Source organism: Paralichthys olivaceus, chromosome 7 (assembly GCF_024713975.1).
Source record: "Paralichthys olivaceus isolate ysfri-2021 chromosome 7, ASM2471397v2, whole genome shotgun sequence".
NCBI lineage: Eukaryota > Metazoa > Chordata > Actinopteri > Pleuronectiformes > Paralichthyidae > Paralichthys > Paralichthys olivaceus.
Genome location: NC_091099.1, coordinates 13243493 through 13268257, shown reverse-complemented (window position 1 = coordinate 13268257; position 24765 = coordinate 13243493). Strand labels below are relative to the sequence as shown.

The window sequence follows — 24765 nt, the reverse complement described above, 5'->3', positions numbered from 1 at the left end:
TAAGTTGCAGTTATTAATATTATTATAATAACACTAGATGAAATTATTTGTCTGTGAATTGTGGAGGGTTTCATTTGGATAGTTTTTTTTTTTTTTCTAGGCTGCAGCCCTGCTCTCATCACTTTAGTTTCCACCTGTATCAGACAGCTGTCCTCTGTTGTCAGCTCCCATCAACCCACTGTACATTTTCTGCCCAGCACTTAACCGCAGACTGAGAAATCACACAAATAGTTAGTGAACACTTGTGAACATAGTGGAGCATGTGGCAGCTAGAGTCAGTGCACAGCAAAAAGAAGTGACAGGAGAGTGAATACAGGCCTTACATTCATCAGGTGGAAAAAAACATGATGATGATGATGATGATGCTCTGTGTCTGCTGGCTGTGTAAATGTGTTCACCATAACATACAGAAACGTCAATATTCACTTTGTTCCGCTGCACCCAAGTGACCCAACAATTTAATTTTGAGGTTATATTACATAAATGATACATTTATGTATAATTAGACCACAAATAGACCTGTGGCTATATAATTTAGTCTAGAGAGCAGTCACAGGAAGGAATTGGTATTAAGAGGAGCACAACAGCTTTTTTATCATTATTATTATCGAATTTATGAATTGTATAAGCAGTACTCTATTGTATAGTATGCCAAATATCTATCAATCTATGTATCTATCTATGCAGCACATTTAAATAGTTTAAATTTACATTCAAATAAGTAAACACATCTTAAACATGTATACTATCATGTGCTTAACACATCAATATGATGTTTTACATATTTTACTGCTTATTCTTATTATTATATTGATTCTCATATCGCATGGATACACGTGAGTGTGTCCCGTGTCTCACTTGTGAGACAGGCAGTTAAAGTAGAAAATAAATTGTCACTTCAGCAGACAACGTTACGACTGGATATAAAAAACAAAAAGCGATTCCAGCTGACCCTCCAGCAGAGGTCCCAGAGGCGCACCGTCACAGCCTCGGTGCCTTCTAAAAGACTCCAGTAGATGGCGCAAATGCATCACAATAAGATTCAGTTACTTTTTTTCACATGACACATTGTCTGTGTTCTCAGACAAGAGAACACAGACAATGCACTTTATATAAGCGTCAAATTATATCCTAGACTCCTGCAAGCAAATGAAGATGTGTCGCTTCTAATGTATGAGCGAACAAAAGATAAAACCAGCAGCTGCAGCAGCGACATGGCAGAAATAATAGCATCACACCCACAGATGTGAATTAAAGACCTGATCAGAGCTGCAGCTTAGCAACTGACTCTTGAAATAAAGCATTTAGTCTGTGGAGAGTAAAAGTTTTAATGTGTTAAGTCAATAAGTCACCCCACTGTTGTCACTGAAGTTCAGAGAAAGAGTCTGGACGGGGACTAAATATAGAGCTGTGTGATTTCAGGGTGACATCTGAGAGTGACTTTCCTCAGAGCAGCTGAGTGTCTGTGGAGGTGGGCTGCATGTAGACATGTTAACATTCCTCCAGTCCAAAGGTTGACCTTCACTGACATTCTCTATAAAGTTATGAACACAATGTGAAGAATGTTGCTTTACATACAGTTTGAGACATTGTATGAATATTATGAGCGTCTTTGTTTTTCCAGCAGAGTTCAGTGCAGGCCCCCTATTCTCAATGTAACCACCTCAGAGGTGACCCGTCTGTCTCTGCTGCTGGCTCACCACCGAGACGATCATGTGACTGCATGTTACACTTCCCGGTCCTTCTCCCAGTATGGTAACTTTCCCTTGCTAAATTTAGAGAGCCCTCTGCTGAGGCTTTTTGGAACGTACCCATGCTGTACCAATCCTGCACATGATTTGGGATCTCAGTCAATTTGGCCATGTCTATCAATGTATGATGTTTACCTTAATTTTCTAGAGATAGACTTGCCTTCTGGAAGGTTTATGTTTCTCAGAGTATATCTCTTCAAAGTGCTGCAGGTTCTGATTTGAATGCATCTCTGCACAATATACTTTAGGCAACTCATGTAGATTTCTTTGCACTGTAACAATGGTCTTTTAACCTATTTTAGACTTTATTGTCTTTCTGTTTGACTTCATAGTGTCACTTCTGTCCTCGCATCCTCCCCTGACTCCCCCTCTACTTCTCATTCTGTCTCCCTAACCTGTTGTCAGCTGCCTCTCTCTCGCTCTCTCTGCCTGTGTGTTTCTGAGTGGATGTAAGTGGGCTGGAGTCAGAGCAGAGTCACAACAGCTGCAGCTCCTCCTCCTCCTCCTCATCATCATCAAGCCATTTATAGATATTCTGCTCTGCTACCACCAGCACACGTCCGTTGGTTAATGTTTTGTGTCACTTTGTCTCTTTGCAAGATGGTATCCTGCTCCAGACCTGTTCCTGGTATCCTGACCCTTGTCTCCTCTTTTCTGCAGGTCTATCTGCTCGGTCCACCGGCCTGACTCCAGCTCCTGGCTCCTCATCTTATCTCCCTGGCTCCCAACATTGTCTTCATATAACAATGTGGTTTTTAACTGTGGATGTGTCCTCACTGTGCTTGCAATGTATCAATGTATATCGTACGATAATTATTGATGTGTTTTTTTCAGTTGATGTTAAAATATCCCTTTTTAGAGCTGCAGAATTGAAAAAGCATCGGGTGGTATATACAATGACACATTCAGAATTTTGCTCAAGCTTCCAAGATGGACAAGTGCAAGCCACATGTTTGTAGCTATAGCAATGTGCCCACCTTCCATGCTCTGCTGAGGATGTGTATGTATAAGTTCTGATTAACTCACTCAAATAATGTGACCATAGGGGCCATAACTGAGACAGCACTAGGTATTGATCTTGCTTTTGAACAATAGTCTGCATGTGGTCTTAATCCCTGTGGACTTGAAAATGTGATGGTTGTTTTTCTAGTTTTGTCATTTATTTTGATTTGATTTGATTTTCATTTTATACAAACATGGACCTTTATGAGACTGAAATAAAGCAAAAAATGTGAACGTATTGCGTAACTTAGCAAATCCTATGAGAACATCTCATCGGTCATTTCTAGTGTTTAGAAGAGGAGGAGGTGTTAATGAAGAAACCCTGGTGATGTCAGTGACAGTGACTGTAGCTTTGGGTCATCCTGACACCAGGAGCTCAGGGTTTACTGCCCTGGACCCTCAGTCAGTCTGTAAAAACACGAGGCTGTTTAGGTGAAAACGTGAACTTGAACAAGGAACAACTGTCAGATATCAAACTGGTGTGTGACTTTGCTCAAAGCTACAGAACAGTAAATAAAGAACGACTTTAATGTGCTGAATCAGGGATTGTGCATGGATGTTGCACATATAAGTCCTCCTCTGTGTAAACCCCTGATGTAGAACAATCCTTCACGATTATATACCATAATGATAAGTTTGGTTGTAAACTCATTTTCTGGAGCACAGGAGCGTGTGGAGCTTCTCCCCGGGCCTCTCATGGGTCCTCCTCACGGTCGATCCTCCGCCTCTTGGTGCCTGTGTGACTTCTGACGTATGCTCGGCGCGTCCCGCCGGGGAGGAGGGAGAAGGGCGGTGCTGCGGCTCACTTTATTTGGGGGAGCCTCCGGACGGTTTGCCCTCTCTCTGCTCTGAGCTCCGTCGAGTGTTGACCGCTGAAGTGACTCGGGCCGCGGCGTCATGGCAGGATATCTGAAAGTCATCAGCTCCCTCTCGAGGTCTGCCGCCACCGCTTTCTCCAGGAACCCCGCGGTGCTCGCTCCGGCTGCGAACTGCCAGACTTTGCAACAAAGAAACTGTGAGTGGAGAACCGGCTTTCACCTGCAGCCATCGTGACATTAACGCTTAACGTGTAAACTTGTGTTAATAGCCTTTTCTACTCTGCCCGGGCTGTGTTTGTTAAGCTAGCGGCCGAGCTAAAGAGCGGCTAGCTGGTTGTCCGTTAGACCGGAGCTATCGCAGCCATGCTAGCACGCCGGGATGTGCCGCCAGCTTTAAGGGTTTCCTGAGCGCCGGGGACTCTAAAGGCATCCCGCTCTTTATTGGCGGCTCCATGGCTCATCGAGGGCACCTTGAGTCATTAACGAGGAGGCTGTAAAAGATTAGAGCCGACCGAGGCTGTAAACCCCGACGAGCCGAAGCAGAGCCGCCGTCTTTGTCTTTTCCGCTCCATCTAAAGTTTGACGAAACATGCGCAGATGAGTGGATTTAGAAATGAATGAAACGCCGGCTGCATTTGACCCATAGTGAGCGATGAAGACTTTGTGAGTTCACCTCCAGTTCCCCGTCGAAAGAGAGGGGACTAGATCACGGAGACAAATAGCACCCCCCCCCCCCCCCCCCCCCCCCCCCCCCCCCGACACAACACTGGCAGCGGATGAGTCAAATTGATCTTCCCGTTTTTTGGGGTAGTTTGCGGGCGTTCATCGGCCGTCGCTGGGGCAGATCACACGGTGACACATCGCTGTAAACCAGGTCAAATCATCCGGATCATATATGATGATCTGCTCTTCAGCCGTCATGACATCAACACGACTCTGACCTGGAAAACTTTCGGCCAAGGTCAGCCGCCGCATACGAGACTCCGCTATACAGAGCAATGGCTGCCGCTGCTTTACTCTGTCCTACATAATATTTTCCGTCTGGCTCACATCCAGACTTCTGCTATTCGCGTTTCACCGCATATGACCCCAGCGCTTAACTGAAAACCCCCTCAGGCTTTCTCTTTAACTCTTTACGCTTCCTTCCAAGGTTGACTTGTCTTTTTAAGGACACCAACCTAAATTAGTTTTTTTCTCTCTCTCTGAGATTTGGAGCAGGGACCCAGAATTATCACGTGGGCTCTGCAGACATTTGTAACATCTCCTGCAGCAGAGATTTGCAGCCCTACAAGTCCTGGTGTTTCAGTAGATGTGCTCCCCTGCGAAACCAGCCTAGCACCAGTGGTTTGTTGATAAAGTTGCGGGTCAGTTGAAGGGCACTTTGTGATAGAATCAACATGTCATTGGTGATGTTTGCACTAAACACTCGCCTATACCAGCTTTGTCGCTGCATATCCTAAGTGTTTGATTCAGAATTATCTTACCCCAAGGCAGAGTTCATTGCTTTATTTTATTGCAGCCACAATCCACGCTGTGTTTGCTGGAATTACATGGCCTTTTAAATTTCACGCTGCTTGTAAAACTGACCAGCATGCTATTTCCTGGCTGTGGGTGTTTACAGAGGAGAGAGGGTGCAAAGCACTTGTCAGTCTGCAACTCTAGTTTGCAAACGTCAGAGTGTTGCTTTTGTCTCTCCTTTATGGCCAAACAGTTCGGCAGCAGCTTGTCATTTTACTCTACTTGAAGCATGCCGCCACTGATGTACGATTAAAACGGAACAGGTTGAAGGCCTGCCAGTCTTTGTTGAAAGTTAACCACGGAGGACACGCAGCCAAAGGTTGTTCTGGTCAAGACGTTCATTATTTGAAATTACCTTTCACAACCTGGGTCAAGTTGGGCACATAGTAAATTTCCAGCCTCACAACTCGGTCTTAAAATTAGTTGCAAATACTGTCTGGTACAAACAGAGTATTTAAAACCACTAAATGCTAAAAGTTGGCAACAAACGTGGGGTCAGGTGGTTAAGGCTTGTTTACATTTCCTGCATTTAAACCACTATTTGCACTACATTTAGTTAAATTATTTTACTGCCGATTGAGATATGTCCAAAGTTAAAGATTGAGGCATTTAAGAAATATGATTATTACAATAATTGAGAAATTAAGTATGGAAATGTGGTTATGATCAAAAGTAGGGTTTAAAAACTGCTTGATTTGAACACTGTACTCAGACATCATGTCAGTACACAATCATTTTGAATGCTATGCAGTCCTATTCGAAATTAAGTGCATTTTTCCTGTACTATTTTAAATGGAGACAGCTTTTACCAAATTACCTTTCTACGGCCTAGCTTTGTCTCCAGCTACCATTGCAATATGGGGAAAAAACCTTGCAGAGCTATACTTGATGCATGCATGAATGATGTGGCAGGTCGGCCCACATGACTTGTTTCAGCTCACCCTTCGGCCTCCAGTTTGTTGATATGCTCCGAAGTTACATAACCTACTCAGCTCCGTCCTGCGCTTCCCACCCCCCTCTCCCCTGTGATAGCTGAGTCCTGTTTTAGCAGATTTAGGTTAGGCTAGTCAGAAAAAATGTTAATCACTAATCCATGTCATGATGCACTGCAGCAGAGTCTCAATTAGTCCAAAACCTGATAATGAATTTAGAAAAAAATGCAGTTCACATTCTCTTATTAGATGCATAATTTTACACATTTACACACTTTAAAAAAATTACTTCTACAAAAATAGTTGTCATTTCGTCAGTTGAATTATCAATTTACTAACCATTTCAACAACCAAAGTTGTTTTTAATTGAAAATATGGGGTAATGGTTTCTGTTATCACAGAGGATAAAAGTAACCTAAAACTATTGAGGAATTTTTAACAGTTTCCTTTTTCATATGATCTATTTTGCCAAAAATAACATTCTTTTAACCCATGTAATGTTTGGTCAGCAAAGGAGCATGTAATGCCCAGTTTGTCCCCAGAGTATTGTGAACATGATGACCAAGCCTAACCTTCGGATTTTTTTTGTTAGTTTTAAAAATTGTTTAAACCATGTACAGTGGTGCAGCTCCATTGAAAACATGGATATAATGGTTGGGAAGCTCACTGGCAACAATTTGTCAAAAGAGTGCATGATGGGAAAAAAGCAGGTTGAGTGATGAGTGATCTTTACCCTCATTGTGCGCAGACTGACATTAAACACCTGGCGCTTCTATCTCAGGTTGACATTGCAACCTGAGCTAGCTAGACCAACGGTAACACACGTGTTTTCTTTGTGACATTTAAGGATAATCTGATGTGCCGTTGGTCCAACAAATTCCAGCGGACCAGCCTGTGAAGTTTTCCACGTGCTTTTACATAACATAAAGGTCACAAGTTTGCTACGAGGTTATTTTCGTTGCTTCATGGTCATCATTTATCTGTACTCTGCAGGGCTCATGTTACATGTCTGGTGCATTGGAGCAGAGTGCGACCTGTTTTGACAGGTGCTACCAAGGCATCACAATCCCAACTAGGTCAAACTAACCCACATGGATTTTTGACTTTTTATTAAATTCATTAAAAAGCCTTGTCTTGTTGGCAAGCTAGACACCTTATTTTCCTTGCATTATCGTGGGAAGGCTTTAGTAGCAGTGGGGGGAGCATTAACTTGGCTTGGAAACCTGAGAGTCACTTGATCCTCTGCACCGCCCCCTGTACTTTTCTATTCACTGGAAAGATCTTTCTGGCAGGACACTCACACAGAGCAGAAAGAGAACAGATAAAGATACCAGTGCATGTTGAAAGCAAGGAAGTGTTCCTAAAGTCAGTGTTTGCATGAAAATAAAGAACACATGGTTGTATAGTTCAGATTTTTGGACATGCTTTCTTAAAGTCTCCAGGTTTAGAGAAAGGATTTTCCCCACACTTGTTTTGCGTTCAGAGACTGAAAGGGATAGTTCACAGAAAAATGAATAAGTAACTCATTATCTACTCACCGCTATGCTGATGGAGGGGTGGGTTAAGTGTTTGAGTTTCAGGGGTAAAACCGTGTTGCAGCCGAATCCAATACAATTACAGTCAGTCATTACATCGCTTCTTCAGACGTAATAAAACAGAAAAAACACAACATGCCTCCATAATGCTTGTGTGGTGTCCACAAGCTCCGACAGTCCTGGTCGACTCGAAACAGTCTACGGACTGTCAGCATACCATTGTGTGGCTACATCCACTAGCATCTACACTCCCGGTAGTGGACATTTAGGCTTAAATCAAGGTGTAAATGACTTCTGAATGTCGGGGCTTGCTGACACTTGGATTACACCACACAATCAGTAGGGAGGCGTGTTATTTTTTTATAATGTCTGAAGAACAGGTCATCTGTTTACACCTGAAAAACGTGTTTTGTGGACTCAAACACTTCACACACTTCCATTGACATAGTGGTGAGTAGATAATGCAGGAATTTTAATTTTTTTGGTGAACTATCTCTTTAAAGCAATCATCATCTTGACAAAAGCATTTGTGCAAACTATAGTTCAAATGGATATTTTCACATTTGCCAAATGTAACTTATAATTAGAGCAGCAACTACAGATTAAAGGTTTCCTGCAGAGATCTTGGCATTAAGTCCATTTAAAAAGCAGTGTTAGCGAGGCCTGATTTGTTTGTATCACATGCACACAACTGCTCAGTAGTGCAGTATTTGAATAGAAACAATAAATACGTTTAAAGAATTCTTAAGAAAGTGTAACAGCCTTTTTAAATATCAATATGTATCTTCAATATGTTCATATATGAAGGAATCAATGTTTGTTTTTAGTTCACTGATTATATTTTTGGTCTGTAATATCCAAATAAGTCCAAATGTCCATTGCATGCTACCACATTCCCAATATCTTTACTTCTCCGCTTTAAGTTCAAAGCAAGCAAATCACATTTTAGAGGATGTAGTCTGGAAGAATTAAGTAATTAATTGCAACTAATTTTTGACACTTCATAGGTAGAAAAAAAATTGAAAAGTGTCAGCAATGATAATATTAAAAAAAAAGTATTGAGGGGAATAATCAATTGTGACAGGTTTATTCTAAGACTCAGATATTATCTGGTGAAAGGAAACATGAAAAAGAAAACACTGCCTGTCCACTACAGACATCCTGAAAACAGGATCTTTCCAATCAATGTAGTTTCCTGTGTTTATCTTTTCTTAGCAGAATCAAATCGTAAAATAGATGAGCATTTTGATGTGAATGAAATCCAATTTTACCGGAACCCTTCTGCATGTTTGATTGACAGATGCTGACAGACGCATCAAAGTGGCCCAGCCGGTGGTGGAGATGGACGGAGACGAGATGACCAGGATCATCTGGGAGTTCATCAAAGAAAAGGTGATAGAGTGGCGTTCAGGGGTGGAGGGGTAAACACACAAACACTGGTGTGATTCTCAGAGGAGGGCTAAACCATGCTGTCTGCCTCACCTATTTTCTTTTTATCACAGACTGACATGTTGATATGAAGGGAGGGATATGCGGAAGATTATGTATGTATGGTGTGGGGAGGGGCATATGTGGTTACATTCAGTCCCTGGCTGATTGCCTCCAGGAGTGAGCAGATGGTGTGTTGGCTTGGGGGTGGGGGGGCACACAGAGAGGCATGAGATAAAAATGTTATTTTACTTTTACTTTCTTTATTGTACTGTAACAATCAAATGATCCAATAATATGTTGTCTGATGGTCTTTGTATTTGTTCTCATGAGAAAAAAGATGAAAGTGATTTGACAAAGTTGTAGAGGCTAATTCCTGTTTGTTGTTTCTTTTTGTTTGTGGTCTTTTAGCTAATCCTTTCCAATGTTGACGTTGAGCTAAAGTATTATGACCTGGGTCTTCCATACCGTGACCAGACCGACGACCAGGTCACCATCGACTCTGCCCTGGCTACTAAGAAGTACCATGTTGCGGTCAAATGTGCCACCATCACACCTGACGAAGACAGAGTGGAAGGTTGACTATGACTACTACTTTCAGACTTGTTTAGACTTTCACCCCTTGCCTTCCTAACACATGTATTGTATTCAAAGTTTAGCAAAAAATGTGCAACAAAACATAGAGAACAATATTAATTTGTCTTGCAGTAGATCCTCACATTGTGTATGTGCACTGCACTACAAGGGAAACTGGTTGAATTGAGAGTCCAATTAGGATTTTAATGTGTCATTTGAAGTCCTTAAATACAAAAAGTGAGGTAGAATAGTTAAACAGTGGGAGTTAAAAAGATCTTTGGAAAGTCCGAGGAACTATGATTGATGTGGGGGGTTAACATACATTGACCGAATGGAATGTCAAATTACATCTGCAGTCAAGACATGAATAAAAGCCCAGTCTGTGTAAGCATTTGACTGCTTTAGAGACAAGAGTCTCACAAAATAAAGTCGTCTCCTATTTTACTTGCTGCATACAATGTCTTCAGTGTGATCAAGAATATTCAACTGGCATTGCATGTTGAGATGAAGTGAATGTTTGGTGGCATGTTTCTTAAAGTCATTTCTATGTATAGAGTTTTCCCTGAAGAAGATGTGGAAGAGTCCCAACGGAACCATCAGGAACATCCTGGGTGGCACAGTCTTCCGTGAGCCAATCATCTGCAAGAACATTCCCAGGCTTGTACCAGGCTGGACGCAGCCCATTACCATCGGCAGACACGCTTTTGGTGATCAGGTGAGTCTAAAGAAAATGTTAAAAAATTAGTTAAAATAGGTAATTTCAGTATTGATGTCAAATTCTTAAATGTCCTGTGTTTCTTCTACAGTACAGAGCAACAGACTTTGTTGTGGACCAGCCCGGCAAATTCAAGATGATCTTCTCACCTGCCGATGGCAGTGCAGGCAAGGAATGGGAGGTCTATGACTTTCCTGCTGGTGGCTGTGGAATGGGCATGTACAACACAGATGAGGTGAGTGAACACTCAAAAGGATGAGGCTGGAGATACTCAAGCTCTCAAAATAAAACCCCACAATAACATGTTAATCCTGTTCAGGAATAAATACGTGAACAGTTTGTGGGACTTTTGCATTTGTTACTTAGAAAATATTCATAAAAACTTTCTTGAGCTCACATTCATTTAGTTACAACCTATGCATTTTGAATTCTTCCCAAACCCTTTTTTGGATAAAACTTAAACAGCAGTTGTAAGCACTAGACTAACCTTATTCAACCTGCTTTGCTACTGTTGTGTTTGCCTTCCTCAGAGCGGGTCTGTTTGATTTAACAACATCAGAGGTCATCGTAGATGACTTTCAACTTGTCACGGGGAAGGTTGTTCACCTCTGTACTGCTGATAAAACCCACAGTAGTCACAAGCTGTGTTTTTTCTCCAAACAGTCTATTACAGGCTTTGCACACAGCTGCTTCCAGTATGCTATTGGCAAGAAGTGGCCCCTGTACATGAGCACAAAGAACACCATTCTCAAAGCCTACGACGGAAGATTTAAAGACATTTTCCAGGAAATCTTTGAAAAGTGAGTATCATTTGTCTCTGGTCCCATTTTGCTGCACAAATAAACTGATATGAGTTTCTTATCTTTGTTTTAGAAACATGCAGATTATGATTGCAACAGTTATTATAGATAATTATGACACATTAATTTTTTGTTTAAAATGTTAAAAAGCCTAATCCTTTTTTTTTTTTTTTTTTACAGGAACTACAAGCCTGAATTTGACAAGCTGAAGATCTGGTATGAGCACAGGCTCATTGATGACATGGTTGCCCAAGTGCTGAAGTCTTCTGGAGCCTTTGTGTGGGCCTGCAAGAACTATGACGGAGATGTTCAATCTGATATCCTAGCACAGGGTGAGATGCTGTTTGTAAAAACTTTTTTACCACTTAGGAAATAATGTCCTCACAAAATACTGAAACCCATAAACCAATACCATTTTTGACACATTTTGTGTATCCTGTTTTAGGCTTTGGCTCTCTGGGACTGATGACATCAGTTCTTGTGTGTCCTGATGGCAAGACCATCGAGGCTGAGGCTGCCCACGGCACTGTGACCAGGCACTTCCGTGAGCACCAGAAGGTCAGTGACCACACGGTTCTGCATTGGGAACGTTTCAGCTGAGCAATGAAACAGAAAATCTAAGAAGCCAAAATATGACCTGGCAAGGAAACTGCATAATCTGTGGAGTTATACTGCCATCATGTGGTGGAAAAAACTAGTGTATGCAACTAGTGTATGATCAATGCTCTGCAATCATTATTTGAATGAATACCGGTGGTGTAGTTAAAACTCTAACATTCTCCTCAACTGTATTTTCAGGGAAGGCCGACCAGCACCAACCCCATTGCCAGCATTTTTGCCTGGACAAGAGGCCTGGAGCATCGTGGCAAACTTGATGGCAACCCAGACCTTATTAAGTAAGTGTAATATTATTACATTATTAAACCAAACACACTTACCCTTTAGGAGATGAATGTTCTAAATGTGTGTTTGTCTGCAGGTTTTCCCAGACTCTGGAGAGGGTGTGTGTTGAGACTGTTGAGAGTGGTACGATGACCAAGGATCTGGCGGGCTGCATCCACGGCCTGTCCAAGTGAGTTTATTTCTAAATTAAAATGTTAATACTGCAGCTGTTCATGTAACACTGACTTCTTTAACACATAACTTACTAAGATGATGAAGGTAATGATTAATTACACTCAGCAGCCATTTTCATTAGATGCACATGAGCATGAGTTCAGTAATGAGTGGGAAATATCCAATAGGGATCTTTATCCTCACGGTGTCAGGCAGCAGTCGACATGTTCAGGCACATATAACATGTTGAATGGAGTCATCAGTAACAAACTCAAATGTCTTGGGTGTATGGCATGTTTACAAAAATGACATATTTTACCTGGGAGACTTCTGGAGGTGTAAGGAAGCATCCGGCCCCAGAGACATTGAAAATAAAGAGTGGAAAGCTCTTGTTACCTTTGGGACATCACACCTAGAGCATTTAGAATAAGAAGCGTGAGAGAAACCATTGTGCATCTACACTCATCAGGCGCCATTAAGCACCTGTAAATATTGTGTATTTCTCATGTAAATATTAAAAAAACAACAAGGAGTTATCAGTAATGTTATATTCAACAATGTTTAAGAGAAAATGCTGAACATAACCATAGTTACATCCTTTGTAATTATGAGAATGTGCTTCTGATGATGCTGTTTGCATTTGGCCTTTAGCTTCTTAAAAATTGTATCAGTCAGTTTTCCCCGCTCTGACATTTTATACACCAAACGATTGAAAAGATCCTCTGTGAATGTATCAGTAATATAAATAATCTTTAGGTGCAGGCTTAATTAAGTATGTATCTGTTTCGTTCATGGTTCATGTTTATGTTTTGGAACATTAAGTCCATAATTGCACACAAACATGAATAACTTGGGGCGTTATGTGGCAGATTTCCTCCTTTTTAACTTTATATGAAAATATTCTCTTTCATTAAATCACCACCATGATCAGTCTCAAAATGTTGAATAAGACAGTTGGTGGTTTTTACTCCAGTTGTGATCTGCTTTCATGCGATACATGTTTTATTCCTCATTATTTATTTGCTGAATATCTCTGACTAATACTGGTGAAGTGTGTTTGAACATGAGGCCATGGTCAGAAAAAAAGATTCCTCATTCTGTTACAAATGACAATGTGGCTCCAGGAGATTGTTATTATCATGAAATATTACGCACATGCATTTTTGCTGATTTCAAATGCACATGAATGAAGAAGAACAAAGTATTGCCTGACTGTTCAACTAGATCCAGGTACAGATTGAATATTTTATTCTTTAAACGTTTTATTGAACCCTTTATCAAGGGTTGGGTAGCTCTGGTGGAGGTGTTGTTTTGCTCACCAACATGTTTCTGCACATAGCTGGTATTTGTTCTAGATTTTAAATAGTTGCACTGGCCTGTTTCAATCTTTTTATTTTTAGCTTTTTTTTATCCATTAGGATTTGAGCCCATATCAGACAAATATTGAATGTTACTTTTCTTAATGAAACAACTTCTCTGTGGATACAGGTAGAATTTGTTTTTTTTTATAATGCAGCTGTCTCGTTGTCCCAAGTCATACTATGTTTAGTAAAGTTGCAAGAGTCCAAATTTTCAAGCAATTCGAAGAGCTGTAACTAACAATAACTATGCTAAACCCCGATGATAAAATATCTCACTGATTGTTTTGCTATTATATTTTTGGTCTTGCTTCCTGTAGTGTAATATTACATTTTCTCATCTGCTCTGTCCTTTCTTGCCTTCTCAGTGTCAAGCTGAACGAGCACTACGTCAACACCACAGACTTCCTCGACGCCATCAAGACAAATCTGGAGAAAGCCCTCGGCAAGTGAAGGACTTGAAAGAATATATAGTTATCCTGGAGATGGCGATGTCACTCCTCTGTTTTTGTACCTCATTTTAACTTAAAAGGTCAATAAATCCACTTGCACTTCATCTGAAGGAAGATAAAAAAAAAAGTACTGTTTATAGGATAATGTAGTTTTCTGTCAGTTAGTCAACAGTTGAGAGATGTCCTTTCACCTGATACTTCCCTCACAGTCTGTCCCATATATTTGCAAGGTTTTATTTTTGTAATGTGAAGTACTGTATTCAATTACTGTGTAATGCCTTGGGCAGGACTGAAGCCTATGTCAAATATTTGCCAATAAATCCCTTGTTTGACCCATTACTAGTGTTTTTCTTTTTGGACAAACGATTGCTCAGCTTTTTTTAAAGGTAAATAAATTTATTTTTTTACAGTATTGTCTGGTACACAACATTGTACATACATTTCTATCCACATCATCTCCACACTAATGTCTAATACAGAAAGCCATTTAAGCATGTTTCCCTTTGTTGCATCACTGAAACAGTGATGGAGTGAACACAGAAGCTGAAAAAAATGCACAGAAAGTAGCATTTTTATTTTTAAATGCGCTATATCGACATTGCGAATGGATACCTTGTTTGCAGGTTACGCGTTTGAAAAGCTAAGCGCTGGGGAAACTGAATAGATTGAGCATTTCCCAAATCATTTTCCATGAGGTCCATGGCCCTGTCACATGTTGGGAGGTTGTCGTTCATCACTTGAGACCAGTGTACAGCATGATGGATGGCACGCTCTCACAGACACACTGGGGCACTTAATATTTCTGTCCGAGTTTTTTTGGGACAATTCTTGTTGAGATTCATCCATTAAAAAGGGCTGAGATGTGAATGCGGGGTTTGCATTGCTTTTGAAAAATGCTGCAGTCTTGTCTCGTAAAGGCGTGGATGAGGTTTGTTGGAAAGAGGAGCTGCACCATAGTCCGCTCTCCGTGGTAATCTTTTGAAGAGATCTACAGATGGGAGGGGAACCTGAATGTAATTTCGCGAGGTCTTTGACTGAACCCCAAGAAATCCAATGTCCCAGCTCTACACCGTCAACGAAGACACTGACGGTTCCTGCTGCTGTTAGATTGATCCAATTCTTTGGTAAAGGGCTACGACCATTTAAAAAAAAAAAAAAAAAAAAAGGGTATTTTGATTTTTCTTACCATTAGTATCTTAAAACATTCCACAGAAACAAATACATTCATAGACTAGAGATCAATACAGAGTGATGCTTGTTAATGCAGAAACCTAAAAAGTAGACAGTGGTCCTCAGTGACACGCACTGATTACAGTACCAGCCATCAAACAAGACGACTGTTACATCCTGTACAATAATATACAATAAAACACGGATTGAAAATCCAATGGAATTTAAGTCATGTTACAGACGTCAAATTTAATTTATCACAGTATAAATCAAAGTGAATCGTTGACCTCTGCGACTTTAAAAGCTTTGGCAAGTGAGAAGAGGAGTTACACTTATTCCCTTCTTTAACCCCTTCACATTAGTTTACTCCAGCAAACTGAGGTTGCCTGAATGAGTAAGTGCACAAACATCACCATGCTATGCTTTTGATGATTGTAAAAAAGTTGCTTTTCCAAATAAGGCTCAGATGATGATCCTGTTTTTAAGCAACTGACAACACATATGCATTTATATAGATTTTTTTTTAATCTCTTAAGTATTTTAGACTGTCCACTTTTTTCAAATATAATATATGTATTCAGTAGATTTGCAGTGTTTTAGAGATGAAAACTATGTAAATTACGTTAAAAAGTGTACATTTTCAAATTTAGTAGCAGTACGAGTAATTCCAGTGCATATGAATGTGCAGTTTGCTGGGCGTCTTCATGCCGTTGAAGAACAACAAAAGCACTATACCTTAACAGCAAAAAATAAAAAAACTAGCAAAGAAAAACAATTTTCATTAGTTCACTTATATTGAATTTGGGGTCATTTTAATAATTCATGCAGTGCTGAAACGCCCTGCGCCCTTCCCATAGGTGCTGTAATACTCCATTTGAGATAGTTTAGCAATGTCTGGTGTGTTGTTGTTGTTTGCCCGGTTTTCTCGTTCACTGAATTCAAAGCTTTCCTCCTCGTAGTCCTCTTGGCCTTCTGTGTCTTGGGGGGGTTCTGAGGAAGTAAACAAAGACACAAACATGATCCTGCACTGTCCTCAAAAACACACACACAGCCTTCATTGAGGGCAGCCAGTATAGATTGCCCCTCCTCCTCCTCTGCCTCAGTATCACTCTCCACTGATAGAGACAGGCATGTCTAATCCAGGCACTTCTATATTTACTAAACACACGGAGAAGGAGGGACAGAGTCACATCAATACACTTTGCCCCCAGATTACAGTACACGCCGAGTCAAAGTGCGTTAGAGACAGACTGAGTGACAATAATGTGACATGAAGCCCCACTAGGAAATTTGCCACACATAACTCATCGGCTGATTCAAATGTCATCGAAAAATAACCATTGCTTCAAAGAGGAGTGTAATTAGGGAATAAAGCAACTCACCATGTCCATCTATTGAGGTGTCCATGATGCCGTGTTTGACCTTCATGTGTCGGCTGAGGTTGCCCTTCAGGTTGAACTTGCTGGTGCAGTAAGGGCACTTGAAGGGCTTGCTGCCGGCATGGAGGTGCATGTGGCCGAGGAGGTTGTACATTCTGTTGAATGACTTTCCGCATACCTGAGAGACGAGAGCTCAATGGTCAGTACCCGTCCCAGCTCCATCGCGACGGACGCCCAGTTTGAGCTGATGTAAACATGTGCGTCACTCACCTTGCATTTGAAGGGCTTGACTGGCAGGTGGACGATCATGTGTGTTTTAAGAGTCTGCTTCTGCACAAAGGTCTTGAAGCAGACGTGGCATTGGAAGGGCCTCACACTGGCGTGGATCAGCATGTGCCTCTTCAGGTTGGCAGACAGGGTGAACTCCCTGGCACAGACATCACACTTGAATTCTTTCATACCCTGGAGAGACAAACAAATAAAAAGTGTTTTAGCCTTCTGTTTAATTTGCCTAAATATATGTTTGAGAGGAAAAATAAATGAGGAAGAAACACACAAGGAAATCGCATGTGTGCATGTGTTTGAGCAATTGGACTCTTTTGATCCGTCACTTGTAGATTACGTGAGCCCCACCAAGTGTTGAAAGATGGAGTAGAAAAGTCTTCACAAAGGAAACAGTAAACTTTTGTCTTTCTTTTGTTTCAATATTTATTTAACTTTTTTTTAATATTTAACAAAAGCAAATGCCATAAAACAGACTATATAATGAAACAGAGTGAAAGACCCAAATTATTCATCTGATGGAAGTTGCGAATGACACTACACAAAACACAAGTTGGGGGGGGGGGGGGGTGAGTCACACAAAAAAACTTGAGGCCTTTGATGGCTTTGTTTACAAAGCAACTGGTTTTGGAAAAATGAAGGCTGCAATGCAAGTGTACAATATGCTTTTGTATTTTCTATGAGGATTCATACAGAGAACTCTGAAGTGAAAAAATCTTCCCTACTTTCCTAAATTCCTTTTATATGCTTGCATTTTCTATATTTAAATAAAAGTTTAGTAATGTTTGGCTGAATGATTGCCTGTCCACTCCTGTTTTTTGTTTTGATCACATAAATTAGTAGACAAAGGCACATGTCAGGTTTCAGTACCTTAAGTGCAAGGGCGTGCGCTGCCTGTACCTTGTGAGTTAGAGCGTGTTGTCGGAGGTGGTGGATCTGGACAAACTCCATGCCGCACTCTGGGCAAACGTAGGGCCGCACGTTCTGGTGCTTCATCAAGTGGTTCTGCAGCTGGCTGCGATAAGCGAAGGACTTGTGGCATTCTGTGCACTGGTATGTGGTGGGGCCCTGATGGCTGGTCAGGTGGCGCTTCAGGTGCGCATAGGTCGGGAACTCCAGACCGCACTGGGTGCAGACATGGCACTGGCCATTCTCGTGTTTGTTCTCGTGTGTCCTCAGCTCACTGGGGTAGGCAAACCCACGGCCGCAGAAGCGACAGCTGTAGGGCTTGACGTCTGAATGCTGCAGCATGTGCCTCTTCAGGTGGCTGGTCTGCGTGAAGGCCTTCTCACAAACTGTGCACTTGTGAGGTCGGGTTCCCTGGTGGGTGAGCAGGTGAGTCTGAAGGTGGCTCGGCTGCTTGAAGAGCTTCCCACAGTGTAGACATTCATGGGGCTTAATTCCATTGTGGCCCAGGATATGAGTAACAAGGTTGTATTTGGATGTGTATGATTTCTCACACATGCGGCACTTCCAGCGTTTCAGACCCTCTCCTACATCTACGCAGTAAGACTCATCAATCTGCACGTTGATGTCCAGCCGGTCAATCTGCATTCGCCTAGCGAGGCCCTCTGGGTCCGACCACAACATGGCCTGGCCATTTTCCTCGTACTCTCCTGGCAGGGACATGTCAGCAGACTCATAGGCAACCTCGTTGGACTCATAATAGCGGCTCTCTAGAGGACTGCCAGTCTCTCCACTCGTCTTAAGGTTTAGTGCTTCCTCCTCTTCTTCTTCTGCCACCACCAGCTCTTCTTCTTTTCTCTCCCTGTCTCTACCAGTGCTTTCTTCCTGTTCCTGTTCTGACTGTCCATCTGTTTGTGGCCTGGGTGTATCTCTCACACATGAGGCACAGTTTCTGCAGGACTGCTCCTCTTTCAGAGGCCCTTGTTGGGAGACAGGATCCTCTGACTTGCCAGGACTCTGCCTGCTGTTCATGTGAATGCAGGAAGGAGGCATATTAGACTCAAGTCTTTCACCTTTAACCTTAGCCTGTGGACTTTGCGCTTTCTGTGGGTGACCATCTGATTCTCCATCTTTCCTGGGCCTTTTGGTCCTCCCACGGGGCCCAGGTCGTCTTCTTTCACTGCAGTGGGGCTGAGGCTCTGGCTCCCCAGCAGGCTCAGCTAGGTAGTCCCCGTTTGCCCCTATCAGCTGGTCAGCGTACTCATACTCCATTGCTTCAGGTGGGGGAGGAGGGCACTCTCTCTGCTCCCCAGTGTAAAAGCCATTGGGAGCAATGGTGGCCCCAAAGATTTCATTTTGGGAGATGAGACCTAGAACAGCTGCCTGAGCCAGTGAGAGCACCACCACAGGCTCTGTCTGCGTGCCCACATCCACTTGGCTCTCAGTCATCTTAGGGTAGGTTCGCACCAAGCGGCTGCTCTCCTCCTCCTGGAAGAAAACATACAACAAAAGTCAGTAAAAAATTAACTAGAGGCAAAGTCTGTTGGTTTTCTTTCATTATTCCATTGTTACAAAATCGGCCTTACACAATACTTCCTCATATAACCCCATTTCTCCATTGTAGCCTCATATTGAAATTGTCACGTTATTTAGTTTTGATGATTCAATGTCCCAGATTGACACCAGAGGCTATAAAGTCTTATTCCTCAGGCCTGTAATGAGTGTGAAGATAATATTTTTAAGAATAACAGTGTGAAAGCCGCATTCGGACTACGCCTTGTTTCTTTGCTCTGAATCCACAGAACATTAGATTGAGGAGATAAGGCAGATCTGTGTTAGCACCCCGCTTCCTTCCTTGACAGGATTTAGAATAATAAAGAACACAACAAGGGATGCAGGTCCAGCCAGGAAGTGGACTTCCGTGGACTGTCCTCAGCACTTCCTGTGGGGTCCCGAGACAGCCTGGCTGACCAGCGTCAGCTCATCACTGGAGCTATCTGTCCCATTCATGAGGAGCAAAGTGCCTCAGCTCTAAACTCAGAAAGTCTCGCCGTACCGGACTTCATAATGCCTGCCACACTGGGCTTCCTTAAAAAGATGATATATGCCAGCAGGGAGTCTCATATCCATAACAGACATTCAATTGAGCTCCAAGCTCATTCTGTATTCCAGACTGATGCATAAGACTCGCTAACATAATTGTATGGTTCGGAAGTGTTTCAGACCCACATGCACATGTTTACCCTACTGCCTGTAAAAGCGGAACAGCAAAACTATGAGGAAGAAATTGTGCTATGACCAAACTGGCTCTCACTGATAAAGGAGAAGTGAGTATTGTAGGCCACTGGTTTCAGGTTATTTCTCGGCATGAATCTGACTGGTAGGAAAATGTATATAGGAAGCTCTGACCCCTGATTTCATTTCAGACTGCACACCAGTCTTCAATCTGTGCCGTATAAGCAAGAGCTGCTTCCTTTTCTGACAGAATACAAAGAGCAAAGAAAAGAGTGGATGGCGAAAGGGGGAAAGGGAGAGGAGATAGTGATATTGCAGGAATAAAGGTAGGGGTGGGTGTGTGGGTGTGTATGTGTGTATTGGGAGAGGGGAGTAGACCTGGATGCCCTGATAACCACGTCATTTATAATTACTGCTTTTAAAGTAGTCAGACAGAGACAGACTGTGTTTGTGAGAAAGAAAAGGAAAGAGACTGGGTGTGTATTTGAAAGCGTGTGTGTATGTGTGTGTGTTTGTGAGTGAGAGAAAAGAGAGGGAGGGAGGTATGGAGAGAAGGAGAAAGAGCTGTGGGCGGGGGAGGAGTGGAGGGAGGGAGACGGAGAGAGAAATGAGATGGAGGGGCTGAAAGATAAAGAAAGAGGGGAGGAGAGGGAGGGGAGGGAAGGGGAACGAGAGATTGAGTGAGCATGTGAGAGGAGGGAAGAGAGAAAGGAAAAGGAGTGGGAGGGGGTGTGGGGGGTGGTGGTGCTGGGGGGGTGGAGAGAGACAGAAAGACAGAGTGAGTGAGAGAGAAAGAGGGGAAGGAGGGAAGGAGGGGGAGCTGGAGAGAGAAGAAAAAAGCACAGCAAAATGAAAGGCTGACAAAATGAAAGAGAAAAAGACAAATGACAAGGAGACAGGGGAGGGTAGGGGAGGAAAATGTAAGAGTCCATACTTTCACATTTAAAGTTGCAAGTAAAAAGACACCTAAGGACAAACAATCAGAGCAGGAGCAGAAAACGTGTGGCACAGACAGAAACACAACTCTTTATCTTTTCTTTTCCCACTACTCATGTGAACGTGAAAAGTAATCTGCCCCCCCCACACACACAAACACACACACACACACACACACACACACACACACACACACACACACACACACACACACACACACACAAACAAGTTAGTGCAAATACCTCACTAACAAACTGCAAAACTACTAATCAACCAGACTGTAACGCCTCAGCGGCGACACATCTCTCTGCATCTGTTGGGTTACAAACTCACCACATTGTTCCTGGAGTGATGTTTGAGGTGTTTCAGGGATCTCATCCTTCAGGAGAAATGAGTGGAGTAAAAAAATCCACCTCCTATTTATATCTGTGGAAGAGTGGGGCGGTCCCACGGCTCATCCTCCTCCTACTGTTGCTGTTATCAGAACTGACTGTGCCTGCCCCCCTCCACCACCAGCCCTCCACCACACACACACACACACACACACACACACACACACACACACACACACACATACACATGCAAACGCGCACACATACACACAGCATCACCCCATTTCTTTCTCTTCCTCCCACCCTCTCCTTCCCATCTCACTTCTCTTTCTCTCCTCTTTTCTCTTACAACACACACACACGCACATCTTATCTCCCTTTCTCACTACATACAATTCAGCATGACCCTTCAACAAACATTTCTCTTTAAGGCACACAGAAACACAAGCTCTATCTTTTCTTGATCACACCTCATACTTTGCATTTCTTTTTTTTTCTACGAGCATGTGCTGAAACGCACAAACAATTCTAAAATCTAATCAGCAGTTCCTCACACAGATATATGTGAGTTTACCCACACATGCAAAACATGTTTATTGATACATATATACATATATATATATGTGTGCGTGTGTGTAAGCAGGCGCACATAGAGGAACATACACACTTTCACAACATGCACAAACAATCTTAGAGACTATGGGTGGAGGTGCGTCTGTCAGTAGCAAAACAGGGAGACAGATAATGTCTGAGAAACGCTAACATTTTTAACTTTCTAGAGACGGTACAGTTTGCTGCCATTATTTCTACATTCAACTAATTAACTATTGAGACAACCTGAAGTATATACTGTCTGAGAAATTCAGAGGAAGAAAAAAATTGAGTGACAAAAGAAAAGAGAAGGAGAAAGAAAGGAGAGAAAAGCAGTTAGGAGAGAGGGAGGGAGGGAGACAGACGTGGGGGAGAAAGAATAAGGAAGAAAGAAGCAGAGGGAGGGGGAGTGAAGCTGAGTGGAGGAAGAGGAGGAGGTGGAGGGGTGGGGTGGGGGGGTGAGAGAGACAGAAAGAAAAAGGGAGAGAGGAAAGAGAGCCGGGGTGGGGGAGGGAAGAAGAGAATGCAGCAAAAAAAGGAGGAAGAAGGGAAAGGAGAGACGGGAAGGGGGGGTCAGGGAGGTGGTGGTGTGTGGGGGGGTGAAGCATAAGAAAGGATGTGGCAAAAGAAAGAAAGAGAGAATAAAAGAGAGAACAGAAAAAAGAGGGGAGGGGGAGTGGTGGTGGTGTTGGAGGAGAGGGGGTGGGGATGGGAAGAGAGATAGAGGGAGGGTTGAAAGAAAGCGCAGTGAAAGAGAAGAGGAGAAGAGGAGGAGGAGGAGGGAGGGAGGGAGGGGAGCTGGAGGAGGAAAGAAGAAGAAGAAGAAGAAGAAGAGAGAAAAAGAGAGAAGAAAAAAAGGGGGGATGGTGGAGTGTGAAAATAAAAAAGAAGAGTCCATCAGCAAGAGAAAAGAGAAGAGAGGAGGGGGGGGTGCGGAATCAAGGAGAGGAGGGGAGGGTGAGAGCAAAGGGAATGGAGAGAGGAAAGGAGATAGAGAGACGGAGAGAGTGAGGAAAAGGAAAAACAGCAAGGGAAGACATTAACTATTGAACTTCCAGATTTCTTTCAGGCTGTGTTGAGAAACAGTGCTGCAGAGTACCTGCTGGCTAAGTACAGGTTGTGTGCTTAAGTAGTTGGCAGTGACGATGATCCTGATAATTAGACAGGTATTCTATTATACCAGAGCTTACCTTACCCTTCAACTAGTAAACAGAGAAAGAAGAAGCAGGAGAGAAAAGTGTAGTAGTTCTGTACATTTATGTGAAGGTGCAGGCGAGTGCTGCAAACACTGTGTGGACACATGACAATTGTGACTGTAAGACTGAGCGCCGTGCATAAACATTTCCCACTAAATAACAGGAAAGGGCAAACCTTGAAAACCTTGATCAATCATCAGCGGCTTGGAGTGCTGCGAGAATGAGAAAGATAGAGAGAAGAGAAAGGGGAGCGGAGGGGTGGTGGTGGAGGGGCAGGAGGAGGAGGTGGAGGGAGAGATAGGGAATGAGAGTGAGCGCCAGGGAGGGGGAGAGAGAGAAAGAGATTGAGTGAGGGTGTGAGTGAGGGGGAGAGATAGCAGGAAGTCGAGGGAGAGAATGGGAGAGAAAATAGAAGGAGAGCAAGGGAAGAAACAAAGAGATAAGAGGCTGAAAGACAAAGAAACCACATGGAAGAAACAACAAGGGACACGTACATAAAACAACACAGAACTAGCCTATGGGGAAAATGAAAAAGACACAGACAACAAAAGTTTGGGGAAAGAAACACACTGGCTCCTTTCCAGGCCTGAATCTTCATAACAGCAAAACCTGCTTGCTTGTCCATTTACTTTGGGTACGTGTGTGTGTGTGTGTGTGTGTAGGGCTTCTGAAAACAAACAGTTGAAAAGGTGAAGACGGATAACGCACGTTCAATTTCATTGACGATTTCTACAGGTTCCATATATGTGCTTAAGCAGGGAGAGAGTAGAAGGGAAGTAAGCCATTGCCTTGCTCTCAAGTGTACTAACCCTCAGCTGGGATTTCAAATGTGTGTCTGTGCGTAGTCGCGTGTGCACATTTTTGATGTCTGCGATCAGGGAGACACACACACACACACACACCCGCAGACACACACCATTGACACCAACATGCTTTCAGTTCCCCACCGTCCTTAAACAACACACTACTTCTGACACGGGTGTCCGCATGACTTATGCTGTAGTTTTTTTAGCAGAGCAGCAATACTTTTCAATTCTGCAGATCCCGGCCTGGTTCTGCGTTTATCTATATCACATCCTCTCCGTGATATAGGACAAAGTTATAACTTTTTTCTTTAATGGCAAGAGGAAGAGAGAAAGATGGAGAGTGATGGAGGGAAGAGAAGAGGGTCGGTAGGTGGGTAGTGGTGGTGGAGGGGTAGATTCAGATATCAGCTGTCTCTCTAACCCCCTGAGAAAAGCAGCCCAATGAATCATAAAACTGCTCATTGATGACAACTCCTCTGTTTTCTTTCTTTTATTAATGCAGCACTCGTTCCAAACCGGTCTGTTTGCTTGGCCTGTGGTGATGCTGGTTGCAGCTTTCTCTCTGAAACTGTAAAAGTGACCTGCAGTAATTGAGCCTCAGCAAGTAAATACTGGCTGCAGAACTGAGACCTCAGAATGCTGAAGCTGCGCCACTGCAAAGTTCAGAGAAGCTTGACTAAGTGCGCAGAACCCTGAACTGGAGAATTAGTGGTCATAAACACCCTGTTGTCGTGATTGACAGCGTTACTTTTACAGAAAAATTACGCAGGTTTGAGTAACCCTGTTAAAAAAGGCAATTAACCCCCCTTCCCATTGCCAGTAGAGGGGTTTGCTCTTCTATTTTCACCCCCTGGGACTTCATGTTCAGAGTCATATATGCACAGAAAACTGAGGCACTCTCACTTCCTTGTCTGCCAAATTAGTGTGTTCTGCTACACAGTGCTGGTTGCCTGTTTATTCAAAGTTTATTAATATTGAATGTGTCTCTCAT

The 24765-nt window shown here is 42.7% G+C and overlaps 2 protein-coding genes across 3 annotated transcripts; one reads left to right on the top strand and one right to left on the bottom strand.

Moving 5' to 3' along the window:
- Positions 1 to 3482: 3482 nt before the first annotated feature.
- On the top strand, positions 3483 to 14280 carry idh2 (isocitrate dehydrogenase (NADP(+)) 2). Its single transcript, XM_020079279.2, has 11 exons — positions 3483 to 3768; positions 8857 to 8948; positions 9396 to 9561; positions 10115 to 10275; positions 10367 to 10510; positions 10939 to 11075; positions 11256 to 11407; positions 11521 to 11633; positions 11874 to 11971; positions 12055 to 12147; positions 13858 to 14280. Exons 1-11 carry the CDS (start codon positions 3651 to 3653, stop codon positions 13940 to 13942), a joined length of 1359 nt encoding a protein of 452 aa, XP_019934838.2. The 5' UTR covers positions 3483 to 3650; the 3' UTR covers positions 13943 to 14280.
- A 36-nt stretch (positions 14281 to 14316) lies between these two features.
- On the bottom strand, positions 14317 to 21337 carry znf710a (zinc finger protein 710a). Of its 2 annotated transcripts, none has more exons than XM_020078225.2 (5): positions 21183 to 21337; positions 17643 to 19166; positions 16761 to 16952; positions 16494 to 16668; positions 14317 to 16101 (listed from the first exon to the last, which is right to left on the bottom strand). In XM_020078225.2, the coding sequence occupies exons 1-5, from the start codon at positions 21225 to 21227 to the stop codon at positions 15932 to 15934; spliced, it is 2106 nt and encodes a 701-aa protein (XP_019933784.2). In that variant the 5' UTR covers positions 21228 to 21337; the 3' UTR covers positions 14317 to 15931. The 2 variants fall into 2 exon arrangements, with proteins under 2 accessions (XP_019933784.2, XP_019933791.2); XM_020078232.2 differs by having other exon boundaries at positions 17673 to 19166.
- Positions 21338 to 24765: the final 3428 nt, after the last annotated feature.